The 17620-nt window shown below is 47.0% G+C and overlaps 1 protein-coding gene across 5 annotated transcripts in view; it reads left to right on the top strand.

Annotated features, from left to right (window-relative positions):
• The window catches only part of TAF12 (TATA-box binding protein associated factor 12), a 34595-nt gene extending 22552 nt beyond the window's left edge, over positions 1-12043 (top strand). For all 5 annotated transcript variants that reach the window (XM_053576232.1, XM_053576228.1, XM_053576230.1 and 2 more), the window contains 3 exons: positions 2377-2491; positions 8077-8165; positions 11569-12043. In XM_053576232.1, coding sequence (XP_053432207.1) covers positions 2377-2491; positions 8077-8165; positions 11569-11604 — 240 coding nt within the window. In that variant the 3' untranslated portion in view covers positions 11605-12043. The remainder of the gene's footprint in view (positions 1-2376; positions 2492-8076; positions 8166-11568) is intronic.
• Positions 12044-17620: the final 5577 nt, after the last annotated feature.

Here is a 17620-nt window from a genome sequence, read left to right as displayed (position 1 = left end):
TTTGGGGCCTGCACCCTACTCTGTGAGTCACAGGTGCTACCCACTTTTTTTTTTTTTTTTTTTGCGACACAGCCTCAAGCTGTTGCCCTGGGTAGAGTGCTGTGGCATCACAGCTCACAGCAACCTCCAACTTCTGCGCTCAAGTGATTCTCCTGCCTCCACCTCCCAAGTAGCTGGGATTACAGGTCCATGGCTATTTTTTGGTTGCAGCCATCATTGTTGTTTGGCGGGCCCGGGCTGGATTTGAACCTACCAGCTCAGATGTATGTGGCTGGTGCCTTAGCCACTTGAGCCACAGGCACTGAGCCACCACTCACTTTTTCTTTTGAGACAAAGTCTCACTGTGCCACCCTCAGTAGAGGGCTGTGTTGTCACAACTCACAGTAACCTTCAACTCTTGGGCTGAAGCTATTCTCTTGCCTCAGCCTCCCATCTTCACATGATTATTGTAAAGACTAAGGGAGATGGGGCGGCACCTGTGGCTCAAGGAGTAGGGTACCGGCCCCATATACCAGAGGTGGCGGGTTCAAACCCAGCCCCAGCCAAAAACTGCAAAAAAGAAAAAAAAAGATTAAGGAAGATGATGGAGATAAAAGTGCACTTAAGAGACTGTGAAGCAGGCTAGGCGCAGTGGCTCATGCTGTAATCCCAACACTCTGGGAAGCTAAGGCTGGTGGATTGCTTGAGCTCACAAATTCAAGACCAACCTGAGAAAAATCAAGACCCTGTCTCTACTAAAAATAGAAAAACTGGGGCGGCGCCTGTGACTCAGTGAGTAGGGTGCTGGCCCCATATACCAAGGGTGGCAGGTTCAAACCTGACCCCGGCCAAACTGCAACAACAACAACAAAAAAAAAATAGCCAGGCCTTGTGGCAGGCACCTGTAGTCCCAGCTACTCCAGAAGCTGAGGCAAGAGAATCGCTTAAGCCCAAGAGTTGGAGGTTGCTGTGAGCTATGACACCACAGCACCCTACCCAGGATGACAGCTTGAGAGTCTGTCTCAAAAAAAAAAGAAAAAAGAGAGAGACTGTGACAGCTGAGCATGGTGGCTCATGTCTGTAACTCCAGCACTTTGAGAAGGCAGGGCAGGAGGATTGCTTGAGGCCAGGAGTTGAAGACCCACGGAACAAGAGTGAGACCCCATCTCTACAAAAAGTTGAAAAATGAGTAGGGTATGGTGACACGTGCCAGGAGTCCCAGCTACTCAGGAGGGTAAGGTAGGATTGCTTGAGCCCAGGAGTCTGAGGTTGCTGTAAGCTATGATAATGCCACAGCATTCTAGCCCAGGTGATGGATAAAGAACCTGTCTCTAAAATAAAAAAAGAGAGACCCATTCTGAAGAAAATAATGGGTGGGAGTAGGGATTGGGTTAGTAGGTCCCTGCTGGGTAGTAAAGTATCATACATTGTCAGAATCTCTGAAGGTACATGCTTAGAATGGTGTGAGCTGTACTCAGTCTAGGTGATGATCCTTTTGTCTTCTTCATTCCTCATCCCCACCTTAGCCCAAATGCTGACTCCAGGCCTTCTAATAGAAAGGATGGGGACGGCATGGTGGCTCACCCCTGTCATCCTAGCACTCTGGGAGGCCTAGGCGGGTAGATTGCTTGAGCTTAGGAGACCAGCCTGACTAAGAGCAAGACCCTCTCTCTACTAAAAACAGAAAAACTAGGGGGCGGCGCCTGTGGCTCAGTGAGCAGGGTGCCGGCCCCATATGCTGAGGGTGGCGGGTTCAAACCCAGCCCTGGCCAAACTGCAACAAAAAAATAGCCGGGCATTGTGGCGGGCGCCTGTAGTCCCAGCTACTTGGGAGGCTGAGGCAGGAGAATCGCCTAAGCCCAGGAGTTGGAGGTTGCTGTGAGCTGTGTGAGGCCACGGCACTCTACCGAGGGCCATAAAGTGAGACTCTGTCTCTACAAAAAAAAAAACAAAAAAAACCCCAGAAAAACTAGCTGGGCACTGTGGTGGGGCCTGTAGTCTCAACTACTTGAGAGGCTGAGGCAGGAGGGTTGCTTGAAGCCCGGAGTTCAAAGTTGCTGTGACCTGTGATGTGATAGTACTTCCCCCAGGGCGATAGACAGAGGCTATGTCTAAAAAAGAAGTCTAACTAGGGCGGTGCCTGTGGCTCAAAGGAGTAGGGCGCCAACCCCATATGCCAGAGGTGGCAGGTTCAAACCCAGCCCTGGCCAAAAACTGCAAAAAGAAAAAAAAAATAATAATAATAAATAAAATAAATAAAAGCTCTGTGAGTTTAAAAAAAAAAAAAAAGAAGAAGTCGTCTAATTAAATATGTAATTCAGGCAGAAACAGTTGTCTCAGCAATAAGAGCCTACCCTTACAGTGTCATGGTCACTTTCTCCACCTTACCTTCACCAGATGCTGTTGCAGATTGCTGATGATTTTATCGAGAGTGTGGTGACAGCAGCCTGCCAGCTTGCTCGGCATCGCAAGTCCAGCACCTTGGAGGTGAAAGATGTCCAGCTGCATTTAGGTATGTGGTCTTGTTTCTCCCTGACGTACCCTCACAACTTACTTTTTCAGGACTGCCAGTGAAAGTGTAGTCAGAGGAACCTTCATGCCAGGACCAGGCTTTTGAGCTCTGGGATTAATGTATTTATTCAGTAGAGAAGAGAAATCCATCCATGGCAAGGAGAATGAGCCCGGGCATTAGTTTGAAATCAGATTTTGCTAGCTATCTCAGCTTATTCTTCCTATTTAATTTCTCTTAGAGCCCATTTCCCCATTTATAAATCAAAGATCATAATATCCTCCTTCCTGTGAGATTTATAGATTATATTTGTAATGTGACTGGCATAGGACCTGGCACAAAGTAAGAGCTTAGTAGCTCTATTATGTAGCTCTATTATGAGCTTAGTAGCTCTATCTTAGTAGCTACTATTATGTCTCCCCTATTCAAATAAAACCTTTCCTTGGTGTTCTCTTGCAGTTTTTATCTATTTATGCATTTCCCCAAGAAAAGAATAATAATACTGTACATCCAATTATATATTCTGCTTGTCCACTTAATAGACACTAAATTTGACCTTGGATTTTTCTGGGAGATATTCACATAACATTGATAATCATAATCCCCTAGAAATGAATAAGCCCCCTCTGCATTGACTAAGATATGATCAAAAAAGAGAGAATAGACTATAACTACAAATTCAGTTAAGCCAAGAGAATGAAAGAGAAGCATACTGAAAGACTTCCTTCACCGTGTCAAAAAGCTATTGCAGAGGCATTGTTAATTTAGGTGAAGTAAATAACACACTTCTGGTTCACAGTGTTAGTATTAATAGACTAGGACAGATATTCTTTTTTTGTGTTTTTTTTTTTTGTTTTTGGCTGGGGCTGGGTTTGAACCCGCCACCTCTGGCATATGGGACCGGCCCTACCCCTTGAGCCACAGGTGCCACCTTTTGTTTTGAGACAGAGTCTCAAGCTGTTGCCCTGGGTAGAGTACTGTGGCATCACAGCTCACAGCAACCTCAAACTCTTGGGCTTAAGCAGTTCTCTTGCCTCAGCCTCCCAAGTAGTTGGCGCCCACCACAACACCCAGCTATTTTTTGGTTGCAATAGTTTTTTTTTTTTTTAGACAGAGCCTCAAGCTGTCCCCCTGGGTACATTGTTGTTTGGCGGGCCTGGGCTGGATTCAAACCCACCAGCTCAGGTGTATGTGGCTGGCGCCTTAGCTGCTTGAGCCACAGGCACCGAGCCATATATATATATTTTTTTCTTTTGTGTTTTTTTTTTCTTGGCCAGGGCTGGGTTTGAACCCTCCACCTCCGATATATTGGGCTGGTGTCCTACTCCTTTGAGCCACAGGCGCCGCCCTGCAATTGTTATTGTTGCTTCGCAAGCTGGATTTTACCACCTTTGGTGTCTGTGGCCGGTGCCCTGCCAACTGAGCTATGGGCGCTGCTGTCAGATATTCTTTTTTGTTGTTGTTGAGACAGGGTCTTGCTCTCGCTCAGGGTGGAAGTACGGATATTCTTGTTATCTATTAAGCCCTAAACAGTGGTCCAAAACAATAGTTGTTGATTTTGGCAGCCCCTTTGGCTTAGTGAGTAGGGCACCGGCCCCAAATACCAAGGGTGGCGGGTTTGAACCCGTCCTCTGCCAAACTGCAACAAAAAATAGATGGACATTGTGGTGGGCGCCTGTAGTCCCAGCTACTCGGGAGGCTGAGGCAAGAGAATCGCCTAAGCCCAAGAGCTGGAGGTTGCTGTGAGCTGTGATGCCACGGCACTCTACCACAGTGAGATGCTGTCTCTATAAAAAACAATAGTTGTTGATTTTGGGTCAGCGGCTAAGGCACCAGCCACATACACCTGAACTGGCCGGTTTGAATCCAGCCCCGGCCTGCCACACAACAATGACAGCTGCAACCAAAAAATAGCCGGGCGTTGTGGCAAACACCTGTAGTCCCAGCTACTTGGGAGGTGGAGGCAGGAGAATCACTTGAGCCCAGGAGTTGGAGGTTGCTGTGAGCTCTGATGCCACGGCACTCTACCCAGGGCAACAGCTTGAGGCTCGGTCTCAAAGAAAAAAAAATCGTTGTTGATTTTATTATTTCTTTGTGTATTTCATTTTATTATTATTATTTTTTTTTTAAAGAGGCAGTGTCTGAAACAATCAACAAGATTTATTTTTTTTCTTTTTTTTTTAGCCGGGGCTGGGTTTGAACCCACCACCTCTAATATATGGGGCTGGTGCCCTACACCTTTGAGCCACAGGTGCCGCTCTGTTTGTTTATTTTTGAGACAGGGTCTTGCACAGGCTAGAGTATAGTGGTGGCATCATAGTTCACAGCAACCTCAAACTCCTAGGCTCAAGTGATCCTCCTGCCTCAGCCTCTCAAATAGCTAGGACTAGAGGTGCACATCACCACATCTGCCTAATTTTTCTATTTATTGTGGGGACAGGGTCTCACTATATTGCGTAGGCTGGTCTCTAATACCTGACCTCAAGCAATTTTCTCACTTCAGCCACAATGCCGGGCTAATTTTTTTTCTTTCTATTTTTATTTTATTATTATTTTTTTTTATCTGAACTCACATATTAATTTATTTTCCAAATAACCTTTTCTTTTCAAGAGCAAGTCTTGACTTCTATTATTTTTGGTAACATTTCTTTTTTTATTTTTTTTTTTTAATTTTTTTATTAAATCATAACTGTATACAATGATATGATTATGGGGCATCATACACTCACTTCATAAACCATTTGACACATTTTTATCACAGTGGTTAAAATAGCCTTTCCGGCGTTATCTCAGTTTCTTTCTATTTTTAGTAGAGATGGTGTCTCACTCTTACTCAGGCTGGACTCAGACTCCTGAGCTCAAAGGATCCTCCCACCTCAGCCTCCCAGAGTGCTAGGAATACAGGCGTGACCCACGGCTCCCAGCCAGTTTCAGACATTTTTGTTTTCAAAGAAACGTTAGAGGAAAAGTTATATGTCATATTATTCTAGAAACAAACATGAGTCATTCATTCACATAATATTTACTATGCATTAGACATAAAATATAACTATGAAATCAGTAATAATTCATTTTTACTTAAGTAGGTGTCTTCCTGGGAAAAACAAATTTTATAAAAAAAATACTATTTTCAGTGCTTCAGGAACATTGATAAAAAATGATAAAAGAGTCACCATATAAATCTGTTGTAGTAGTGATTTATTCCTTAATAAGTTCCCTAATAAGGTGGAGGTACGATTTTTTTTTTTTTTTTTGTAGAGACAGAGTTTCACTTTTTTTTTTTTTTGTAGAGACAGAGTCTCACTGTACCGCCCTCAGGTAGAGTGCCGTGGTGTCACACGGCTCACAGCAACCTCTAACTCTTGGGCTTACGCGATTCTCCTGCCTCAGCCTCCCAAGTAGCTGGGACTACAGGCGCCTGCCACAACGCCCGGCTATTTTTTTGTTGCAGTTTGGCCGGGGCTGGGTTTGAACCTGCCACCCTCGGCATATGGGGCCGGCGCCCTACTCACTGAGCCACAGGTGCCACCGAGACAGAGTTTCACTTTATGGCCCTCTGTAGAGTGCCATGGCATCACACAGCTCACAGCAACCTCCAACTCCTGGGCTTAAGCGATTCTCTTGCCTCAGCCTCCCGAGTAGCTGGGACTACAGGCGCCCGCCACAACGCTCAGCTATTTTTTGGTTGCAGTTCAGCTGGGGCCGGGTTTGAACCTGCCATCGGTATATGGGGCCGGTGCCTTACTGACTGAGCCACAGGCGCCGCCCCCAGAGGTATGATTTTTTAAAAGGCAGAAGATTTATATGACCTGAAGAGAAACCAGAGTTTGAGGTATAATTTTTTTTTTTTTTGAGACCAAGTCTCATTCTGTCGCTCTGGTTAGAGTGCTGTGGTATCCTAGTTCACAGCAATGTTAGACTCTTGAGCAATCCTCTTGCCTCAACCTCCCCAGGAACTGAGACTACAGGTGTGCACCACTGTGCCCAGTTAGTTTTTCTTTTTTTTTTTTTTTTTGAGATAGCCTCAAGTTGTCACCCTGGGTAGAGTGCTGTGGTATCACAGCTCACAGCAACCTCCAACTCCTGGGCTCAAGCGATTTTCCTGCCTCCTCCTCCTAAGTAGGTGGGACTACAGGCGCCCGCCACAACGCCCGGCTATTTTTTTTTTTTTTGGTTGCAGTCGTCATCGTCGTTTGTTGGGCCCAGGCTGGATTTGAACCCGCCAGCTCAGGTATATGTGGCTGGTGCCGTTTGAGCCACAGGCACTGAGCCAGTTTTTCTATTTTTAATAGAGACAGGGTCTCATTCTTGCTCAGACCGGTCTTAAACTCCTAAGCTCAAGCAATTTACCTGGCTCATCCTTATACTCCCAAAGTGCTAGGATTACAAGGGTGAGCCACTGTGCCTGGCTGAGGTATATGTTTTTTGTTTTTTTTTATTTTTATTTTTGCAGTTTTGGGCCAGGGCTGGGTTTGAACCCACCACCTCCGGCATATGGGGCTGGCGCCCTACTCCTTTGAGCCACAGGCGCCGCCCGAGGTATAAGTTTTTAATACTAGGTATACTTAAAGTATAGTACACCTATATTTGTGGGTTAGAGGCTGTGTAGCTAGTTATTGACAAAGTTGAATAAACAAAGTCCCTGTTCTCTGGAAAATGCTAGTGACAATCTTATAGGGATTATGATATCCAGTGTCACCAGAGCATGGAGCTGTGATATGGACATACGTGTGTCTATATCCATATGTATGTCTTTATCCCAGGCTCTAGGCTAAACACTTCACATGTATTATGTCACCGAATGTCTCAGCCACCCTCTGAGGTGGTTATTATTGTTGTTACTACCATATAAGATATGAAGAAACTGGCTCAGCACCTGTGGCTCAGGCGGCTAAGGCACTAGCCACATACACCTGAGCTGGCGGGTTCGAATCCAGCCCTGGCCTGCCAAACAACAATGACGGCTGCAACCAAAAAATAGCCAGGCATTGTGGTGGGCGCCAGTAGTCCCAGCTACTTGGGAGGCTGAGGCAAGAGAATCGCTTAAGACCAGGCATTGGAGGTTGCTGTGAGCTGTGATGCCATGGCACTCTACCCAGGGCGACAGCTTGAGGCTCTGTCTCAAAAAAAAAAAAAAAAGATGTAGAAACTGAGTCCACTAGTTATTAGGTCCATAGTAAAGCAGCAGAGCTGGGCTTTCACTCTTAGTTCCAGGATTTAGAGATGCCCTTTATGTCCCTAGGTTTTCTTTAGGTTTGAGAACAGTTACTTGGAGCTTAGGGATGAGATAACTGAAGAGAGAAACGACTTTCATTTCATGTAGATGAGATAACCTGAATGGAAAGCAGTCACAGCTTTGACTAATTTACCCTCATTTTTTGTGCAAGAAGCTCTAATTGTGTCCTTAAAACCTAGGCAGAGCCACGTGTGATGTCCCTATTTCTATTCCATAGAATCCCTCTAGAGGGTTAGTGTTAGGACAGTTGATGCCCAGATTCCTTCTCCCGACCCTCGTCTGAGGTTCACATTGTGCTCTTGACACTGCCTTCCTGTTACCCTTATCTCTGTGCTGACTTCTTTTTTTGCAGAGCGCCAGTGGAACATGTGGATCCCAGGATTTGGCTCTGAAGAAATCCGACCCTACAAAAAAGCTTGCACCACAGAAGCTCATAAACAGGTGAGGAGCCACCAGAGCCTTAGGGACATCTGGGGCTGCTCCCTCAAGGTATATCCCAGAAGGGGTGCACACAGGTACTTACGAGGGGCCTCACTTCTTCCACACAGCAAGCTTCACTCTGTCCCCTCAAGGGTCAGAGAGGACAAGAGGCAGCAGCAGTCTGTGGAAGATCAGTCACGTGCTTCCTTGGTGCTGTGCTCTTCCCACGTGGGTTCTGTTTTCTCTCTCAGCTCTGATGGGTGTCACTTAAAGCTGTTGATTGTAGGTTTTTCTAACATGGATGGAGCTCACCCTCTTTACATTTCCTTAATGAAATCTCCCTTCATTGTTGCTGAACACCATATCTGACCCTACGAGGAGAGAGCAGGTTAAAGAAAACAGAAGTGTTCTGTACTTGTGCTGAGAGGATGTATCCAGGCTGCTGTGCCAGACATAGGCCTATCTCCAAGCTTAACCTTGGTTCTCTGCCCTCTTTTTTTTTTAAGAGACAGGGTCTTCCTATCACTACCTAGACTGAAGTGCAATGTCCTTTAAAAACTCGATCATGGGGGGCAGCGCCTGTGGCTCAGTTGGTAAGGCACTGGCCCCATATACCGAGGGTGGCGGGTTCAAACCTGGCCCCGGCTAAACTACAACCAAAAAATAGCTGGGCGTTGTGGCGGGTGCCTGTAGTCCCAGCTACTCGGGAGGCTGAGGCAAGAGAATCGCTTAAGCCCAGGAGTTGGAGGTTGCTGTGAGCTATGTGAGGCCACAGCACTCTACTGAGGGCCATAAAGTAAGACTCTGTCTCTACAAAAAAAAAAAAAAACTCGATCATGGGCCCAGGCGTGGTGGCTCACACCTGTAATCCTAGCACTTTGGGAGTCTGAGGTGAGTGAATTCCTTGAGCTCAGGAGTTTGAGACCAGCATGAACAAGAGTAAGACCGTGTCTCTACTAAAAAAAAAAAAAAAAATTAGTAGGGCTCATGGCAGACTCCTATAGTCTCAGCTGCTTAGGAGGCTAAGGCAAGAGGATCACTTGAGTCTTAAGAGTTCGAGGTTGCTGTGAGCTAAGATGATACCACAGCACTCTCCCCAGGGTGACATAGTAAGACTGTCTCAAAAAATAAAATAAAAACATGGCAGGGCTCAGTGGCTCATGCCTGTGTAATCCTAGCACTGTGGGAGGCCGAGGCAGTGGATAGCTTGAGCTCAGGAGTTTAAGATCAGCCTGAGCAAGAAGAGATCCTGAGATCCTGTCTCTACTAAAAATAGAAAAACTAACTGCGAGTTGTGGTGGGTGCCAGTAGTCCCAGCTACTCGGGAGGCTGAGGCAAGAGGATCACTTGAGCCAAAGAGTTTTGAGGTTGCTGTGAGCTATGATGGTACAGTACTTTACCTAGGGTGACAGTAAGACTATCAAAAAAATAAATAAAAAATAAAAAATTGATCATAGTTCATTGCAGTTTCAAATTCCTAGGTTCAGGTGATACTGCCTCAGCCTTTTGAGTAGCTAGGACTATAGGTACATACCACTGTGCCTACATAATTTTTTTTGGTAGAGACAGGGTCTCACTGTAATGCCTAGGCTGGTCTTTTTTTTTTTTTTTTTAGAGACAGAGTCTCACTTTGTCACCCTCGGTAGAATGCCATGGCATCACAGCTCACAGCAACTTCTAGCTCTTAAGCTTAGGCGATTCTCTTACCTCAGCCTCCTGAGTAGCTGGGACTACAGGTGCCCACCACACCACCTGGCTATTATTTTGTTGCAATTTGCCTGGGGCTAGGTTTGAACCCACCACCCTTGGTATATGGGGCTGGCACCCTACTCACTGAGCCACGGGCACCGCCTGCCTACGTTGTTCTTAAACTCCTGGTCTTAGGTGAACCTCCCACTTTAGCCTCTCAAACTGCTGGGATTACAGGAATGAGCCAATACACCCAGTTCTATTTTCTTGCCAAGGAATGCAGAGGTCAGTATGAGAATACCATTTTAAGAGAGCAAGTTGTCCCTGTCTTTGGTCAGTCCAACAGCACTGTTGGCCTCACTTTTATGTCTTAATTTAATCAACTACTCTAATTTGAAAAGTGAGCTTTATTGGCAGGCACTGCTGGGCAGTCCTGAGTGAGTGCCACTTGCTTTGCCACAGCCTGGTATCTTTGGAGTAGATGTTTAGAGAGCTCATAGAGAAACCCCTACAAGGAAACTGCCAAAAGCCTGAATGAAAGGACTGCTCTGTTCTTCAGAAAGGGGTCTCTCTAGGCAAGTGACTGTCACTTTGGCTCTGCTCCCAAATTATCGACTTCTTAATCCTATTTATTTAGTCAACAAATAATCATAATATTGGCACGATTTCTTTCTTTTTTTTTTTTTGCAGTTTTTGGCCGGAGCCAGGGTCAAACCCGCCAGGAGATGGGGCTGACACCCTATTCCTTGAGCCACAGGTGCCGCCCTGGCACTATTTCTTTTTTTTTTTCTTTTTTTGGCCGGGGCTAGGTTTGAACCCGCCACCTCTGGCATATGGGGCTGGCGCCCTACTCCTTGAGCCACAGGCGCCACCCGCTGGCATTATTTCTTGATAAAAAAGAGTGAGCAAAGCAAGCTGTTAATTTGCACACTGGCTGGTAATAGTAAGAATTGAAACTCTGATCTGAATGTTTCCACAGCAGTTTTTAGCCACTCCGTGCCCTGGTGTCCTCGCTCACAACCTTAAACTTTTGGGCTCAAGCGATCCTCCTGCCTTAGCCTCCCCAGTAGCTAGGACTACAGATGCCTCCCACAAAACCCAGCAAGTTTTTTTTATTTTTAGCAGAAATGTGGTCTCACTCTTGAGGCTTAGGCTGGTCTTGAACTTCTGAGCTCAGGCAATCCACCCGCCTCAGCCTCTCAGAGTGCTAGGATTACAGATGTGAGCCACGTCGCCTGGCCCCGTGGTGGGTTTTGGTAGAGGTTATTAGTCTTCAGTTTCTCTTCACGGCAGGTCATCAGTTGTGAACTGTCAGTTTCCTTTGTATATGATGACAAGCTTGAAATTGAGGCTCTTTTCCTATTTTCTCCAGCAGAGAAAGAAGAGAATGGGGTATGGAGAGTCTAGAAAACACATCCTTTGCTAGGTTATCCTCAAAGTTCCCCAAATGCAAGAACTCTCACCTTCTCCTGCTTTTAACTTTTTTGCCACCCTGCTCTCCTAGAGCAGTTTGGCTCTTTTGATCAATGCAACGGATCTACTGGCCCCTCTAAACATGTGTTGGGGCCCTCCAGACTGCTGTCTGGTTGGAAGGAACTGCTCAGCTGGAGGTGGAGACCCTGAGGGCTCCAGCCTACAGTGTAGATGATGCTGCCTGCTAGCTACACATGGATGTTCCAGGAGGCTCCTGACTCTAACTGCCCCAGTGTAACTGCTTATTTCTCTCTCCTTTCAGAGAATGGCATTGATCCGAAAAACAACGAAGAAATAACACACGGAAAGGTCAGGGAATGGACAAAAATGTATTCGGAGATACTTGAGCTGAGACCTCAGCCATCTCATCTTTGGAATTTTTTTTTTAATGCTTTACAGAGAAGCATATATTTTTTATTAACAGTGCAGCAATATCTATAATGACTGAGAGGATCTGCCAAAAGAATAAAGCCTCCTACCCCAACTTCCTGGCCTGTTTCCCTGCCGTCGCAAAGAGGAGCAGTGTATCTTCCAGAGAAGATTTTATTTGTGGTTTATTATATAAGTGATTGAATATGGAACAAAGCAGTATGATCTTGTTGGCTGAGACAGTATTAGCAGGATTTATAGAGGGTTTTATTTCCTTCTCCTTTCCCCTTTTCCTTGTACTTTGTAATGTCAGTGTTTATATGAATATGACTTTTCATTTGCTTTTCCAGAATAAAGAAGTTACTAATTGAAAGACACAGGGCATATGGCTTACAGCCTCTGAAATGACAGGAGTTAGGAGGACAGGCAAGGCTGGTATAGCTCTCCAGTCAGCAGGTGGCAGTGCTGTTATTTATTTCTGTGTTTGAAGAAAGCACAAGGATTTTTCTGTTATCTTACTCCAAAGGAGGCCAAACATCAGAAGGAGCTAAGTCTAGTTTTTCTGTCATAAGAATTGGGCATGGTGAGCTTTTGTCATGAGCTACAAACTGAGGAGGCACCCAAGTTTTGGCAATGCTTTTCTGGAATTCCTAGAGGAAGTTGTATTCATTCTTGGCCTGAAGACAAGGGTCTTCATGGCTTGGCGCTCATAGCACAGTGCTTATGGCACCAGCCACATACACTAAGGGTGGCGGGTTCAAACCCTGCCTGGGCCAGCTAAATAATAATGACCACTACAACAAAAAATAGGCTGGGGTGGCGCTATTGTGGCTCAGTGAGTAGGGTGCTGGCCCATATGCCGAGAGTGGCAGGTTCAAACCCGGCCCCAGCCAAACTGCAACAAAAGAATAGCTGGGCATTGTGGCAGGTGCCTGTAGTTCCAGCTATTCGGGAGGCTGAATCAACAAGAGAATTACCTAAGCCCAAGAGCTGGAGGTTGCTGTGAGCTGTGACACCACAACACTACCGAGGGTAACAAAGTGAGACTCTGTCTCTAAAAAAAAAAAATAGCCTGGTGTTTTGGCAGGCACCTGTAGTCCCAGGTACTTGGGAGGCTGAGGCAAGAGAATCGCTTACGCCAAAGAGAGACTTTGAGGTTGCTATGAGCTGTGATGCCACAGCACTCTACCAAGGGCGACATAAAACTCTGTCTCAAAAAAAGACAAAGAGTCTTCAGAGGTCATCCAGTGTGACCCCTTATTTTGCAGGTAAGAACTCTGAGGTCTGGAGGTGTCACGTGACTTCTCCAAGGTCACTAGACGGGGCAGGACTCAGACTTGTGCTATCGGTCCAGAGTCCCATTGTTCTAAATGACCTCCAAGGCCCCTTCTCCTGCCCCACCCTTCCTGGCAGATGCTCCTTCCTTGGCTCTCAGGGTTGAGATGGTGTAGAAGGTAGGGAACAGGGACCATGTCCAGAGGCCTGCTGCTGCCAAACTTACCAGGACCTTCCTGGTCACCTGTGTTTCAGCATTGGGTCTCTACCTGTACCCCCAGCTACCTCAACAAAGATGCCCTCTGTGCAGCATCCCAACAAGGATAATTTGCCCACAGTTGAGTCTCCCAGGAGGATGATATGGAACTAGTATTACCAGAGGATGTCCGTGTAAGACACTGAGGCCAGCTAGGAGGAGAAGTGAGGCCAGAGCTGATGCACAAACCATGTGGCCTTGGGGCTGAATCAGACTTGCAGGAGAAGTAGAGCCAGAACCCAAAGATCAGGGGCCTCCAGGTCTAGGTTCCCCAGGACACTCCAGACGTAGGCATAGAGAAGCCTCCACAAAACTTCTACAAGATGTCATAGTGTCATTTGGAACCACCTGGCAGGGCAGCACCTGTGGCTCAGTGAGTAGGGTGCTGGCTCCATATACCCAGGGTGGCAGGTTCGAACCCAGCCCTGGCCAAACTGCAACAAAAAAATCGCGGGGCGTTGTGGTGGGCGCCTGTAGTCCCAGCTACTTGGGAGGCTGAGGCAAGAGAATCGCCTAAGTCCAAGAGCTAGAGGTTGCTGTGAGCTGTGACTCCACGGCACTCTACCGAGGGTGACAAAGTGAGACTCTGTCTCTAAAAAAAAAAAGAAAGAAACCACCTGGCAGAGCTGGGTCCCATCAAGACAGAAGTGGAAATTCCCTGAAATAGAAGCCCTGGTCCTGTATCCATCCTGAGTGGTCGCCATGTGGAGGCTCAAAGGGTCGTGGAGATCACAGCCCTTTGTGCTAGGCTATCTCCCTCTTCCTCCCCTTGGCGTGCATCCAGCCCTAGGCCAATTCCTGCAGGAATAGGGGCAGTGCAGTGTAAAGCTCGCCTCTCCCAGCACTCCCAGCACAGCTAGGAGGAGATGTCCCAGCCAGGAGCCCTGGGACAGTAGATGGAGCACATGCTCTGTACCAGGGTTGGGAGTGTTAGGTTAAAGCTGGATTCATAAAACAAGGGAGGATGGTAAAATAAGATTGGCCATACCTGTTGGTATTTATTGAGGTTAAGTTACATGGGGCACAAAGAGTTCTTCATACTGTTTTATACTTTATAGTATCTTCTTCTTCTTTTTTTTTTTTTTTTTTGAAACAGAGCCTTAAGCTGTTGCCCTGGGTAGAGTGCCGTGGCATCACAGCTCACAGCAACCTCAAACTCTTGGGCTTAAGTGATTCTCTTGCCTCAGCCTCCCAAGTAGCTGGGATTACAGGCGCCTGCCACAATGCCCAGCTATTTTTTTTTGTTGCAATTGTCGTTTAGCTGGCCTGGCCCGGATTCAAACCCACCAGCCTCGGTGTATGTGGCTGACGCCCTACCCACTGAGCTACAGGCACCACCTATAGTATCTTCTTTATTCTTGGGTGTTTTAAAAAATTTCTGTAACACTTTTTAAAAGCTCCACCCATAGTAGGTTCTTCAAGAGAATCAAATAGCCCTGGCCTTGAAGGACTGCAGTCTAGGGGGGGCTGTAAGATACAGACAACAGTGCCAGAGCTGAGAAGGAAAGAGCTGCTAAGCACCCTGAAAGCTCTGAGAAGGAGCTGATACGTTATGTAAGGCAGCATTTGGGCTGAGCCCTGAAGGGTGAACAGTTTAACAAAGATGGAAGAAGGACATTCTAGGCAAAGGAACACATGAAAGATACAAAAGAGGCTTGTTAGCAAGAGGAACTTGACATTGGGTGCTTGACATATTTAATCCTCTAACTATCTTGTTAGTTAGGAATCAGAATCATTTTACCATGTGAAGAGGCTGAGGGTGAGAGGGTAGAGGATGGGTTCCAACCTGAGCATGGACAAGGTGCATGGACGTGCTTTCTGCGGCTGTCAGAGCAGGCAGTGTCTTCAGAAAGGATCCAATAGTGGCACATTGCAGCTCTGTTCCTTCTAAGATGAAGAGGGGATATATTCAATTGGAATTTTTTTTTTTTTTTTTTTTTTGAGACTGCCGCCCTGGGTAGAGCACCATAGCATCATAGCTCACAGCAACCTCCAACTCCTGGGCTTAAGCGATTCTCTTGCCTCAGCCTCCCAAGGAGCTGGGACTACAGGTGCCCGCCACAACGCCCAGTTATTTCTTGGTTGCAGCCGTCATTGTTGTTTGGCGGACCTGGGCTGGATTCGAACCCTCCAGCTCAGGTCTATGTGGCTGGCGCCTTAGCCGCTTGAGCCACAGGCGCGGAGCCCGAATTTTTTTTAAAGACAGTCTCAGTTGCCCTGGGGTTGCGTGCTGTGGCGTTATTGCTAACAGCAACCTCAAACTCTTAGGCTCAAGTGATCCTCTTACCTCAGCCTCCCAAGTAGCTGGGACTACAGGTGTCTGCCACAATGCCTGGCTATTTTTAGAGATGGGGTCTCTCTCTTGCTCAGGCTGGTCTTAAACTCATGTGAACTCAGCGATCTGCCCTCCTCTGCCTCCCAGAGTGCTAGGATTACAGGCATGAGCCGCCGCGGCCAGCGTGTTTTTTTTTTTTTTTTTGTAGAGACAGAGTCTCACTTTACTGCCTTCGGTAGAGTGCCATGATGTCACAGGACTCATAGCAACCTCTTGGGCTTCAGCGATTCTCCTGCCTCAGCCTCCAAAGCAGCTGGGACTACAGGCGCCCACCACAACGCCCGCTATTTTTTGGTTGCAGTTCAGCTGGGGCTGGGCTTGAACCCGCCACCCTCAGTATATGGGGCCAGCGCCCTACTCACTGAGCCACAGGCGCCACCCGACGGCCAGCGTGTTTTGAGGCAGGGAAGCAACTCACAGATCTGGAGGCTGAGGAGCCTAACTTTGTCACAGCTGCTGTGGCTGGAGGGTTTGGCTGGGGTCTCATCTTGGAGAAGGGACTTCGCTTGCATAGAATAGCTTAAGGATAGGTCCAAAGAGAATATTCTGGAACCTCACTCTTAGCAGAGCTGAGGCCACATCTCTAGAAGGGTGTCAGGACCTTTAAGAACCAAACTGGGCTCAGCACCTGTAGCTCAGCTGCTAGGGTGCCTGCCACATACACCAGAGCTGGTGGGTTTGAATCCAGCTGGGCCTGCCAACCAACAATGACAACTACAACCAAAAAATAGCTGGGTGTTATGGCGGGCACTTGTAGCCCCAGTTACTTGGGAGGCTGAGGCAAGAGAATCGCTTAAGCCCAAGACCTGGAGGTTGCTGTGAGCTGTGACACCAGGGCACTACCGAGGGTAATAAAATGAGACTCTGTCTCTAAAAAAAGAAAAAAAAAAGAAAGCTGGGTGTTGTGGCAGGCACCTGTAGTCCCAGCTACTTGGGAGGCTGAGGCAAGAGAATCACTTAAGTCCAAGAGTTTGAGGTTGCTGGGAGGTGACGCCATGGCACTCTACTCAAGGTGAAAGCTTGAGACTCTGTCTCAAAAAAAAAAAAGGAACTGAATCTGGGCCAGACATGGTGGCTGATGCTTGTAATACTAGCACTCTGGGAGGCGAAGCCAGGAGGATCCCTTGAGCTCAGGAGTTCCACATAAGCCTAAGCAAGAGTGAGACCTCTTTAGTAGAGACCTCTCTACAAAAAAAAGAAAAAATTAGCCAATCATTGTGGCAGGCACTTGTAATTCCCAGTTACTTGGGAGGTTGAGGCAGGAAATAGCTTGAGCCCAGGAGTTTGAAGTTGCTATGAGCTATGATGCCACATAACTCTAGTCTGGGCAACACAGTGAGACTCTAAACAAACAAAAAAAGAACTGAGTCTAGAATCCTTGTTGTTTCCCCAACATCATGGTTACTTGGACTTCTCGTTCCATTCTTTTTTTTTAGAGATGGAGTCTAACTTTGTTGCCCTCTGTAGACTGCTATGGCGTCACAGCTCACAGCAACCTCCAGCTCTTGGGCTTACGCAGTTCTCTTGCCTCAGCCTCCCAAGTAGCTGGAACCACAGGCGCCCGCCACAACGCCCGGCTATTTTTTTGTTGCAGTTTGGCTGGGGCTGGGTTCAAACCCGCTACCCTCGATATATGGGGCCAGTGCCCTATTCACTGAGCCACCGGCGCTGCCCCATCTCTCTCTTTTTTTTTTTTTTTGGTTCAGAATTCAAACATTGGGAAGATTACAGAAGGGGCAGGATTGAGGTGAAAAAAATTTGTGAAAATTTCACTGCAGGGCGGCGCCTATGGCTCAAGGAGTAGGGCACCGGTCCCATATGCTGGAGGTGGCAGGTTCAAACCTAGCCCAGGCCCAAAAAAAAAAAGAAAATTTCACTGCAAAGAGTTTTCATGCCCCCATCTCCCCAGCTCCCACCTCCCAGCTCCCCCCTACTTCTTGGAAGCCATCTCTTCCATTCTTAATAGAGAAACTTTCAGGGACAAGAGATGGGGACTTCCATTTTGTGAACTCTTCCTGTATAATAAGTACTTGAAGCAAAGAAGAATTATTATTATTATTATACAGGAAGAGTTCTCAT

The sequence above is a fragment of the Nycticebus coucang genome, chromosome 22 (assembly GCF_027406575.1).
Source record: "Nycticebus coucang isolate mNycCou1 chromosome 22, mNycCou1.pri, whole genome shotgun sequence".
In the NCBI taxonomy this organism is placed as follows: Eukaryota; Metazoa; Chordata; class Mammalia; order Primates; family Lorisidae; genus Nycticebus; species Nycticebus coucang.
The sequence above is the reverse complement of the archived record's forward strand: the minus strand, read 5'-3'. Positions and strand labels throughout refer to the sequence as shown.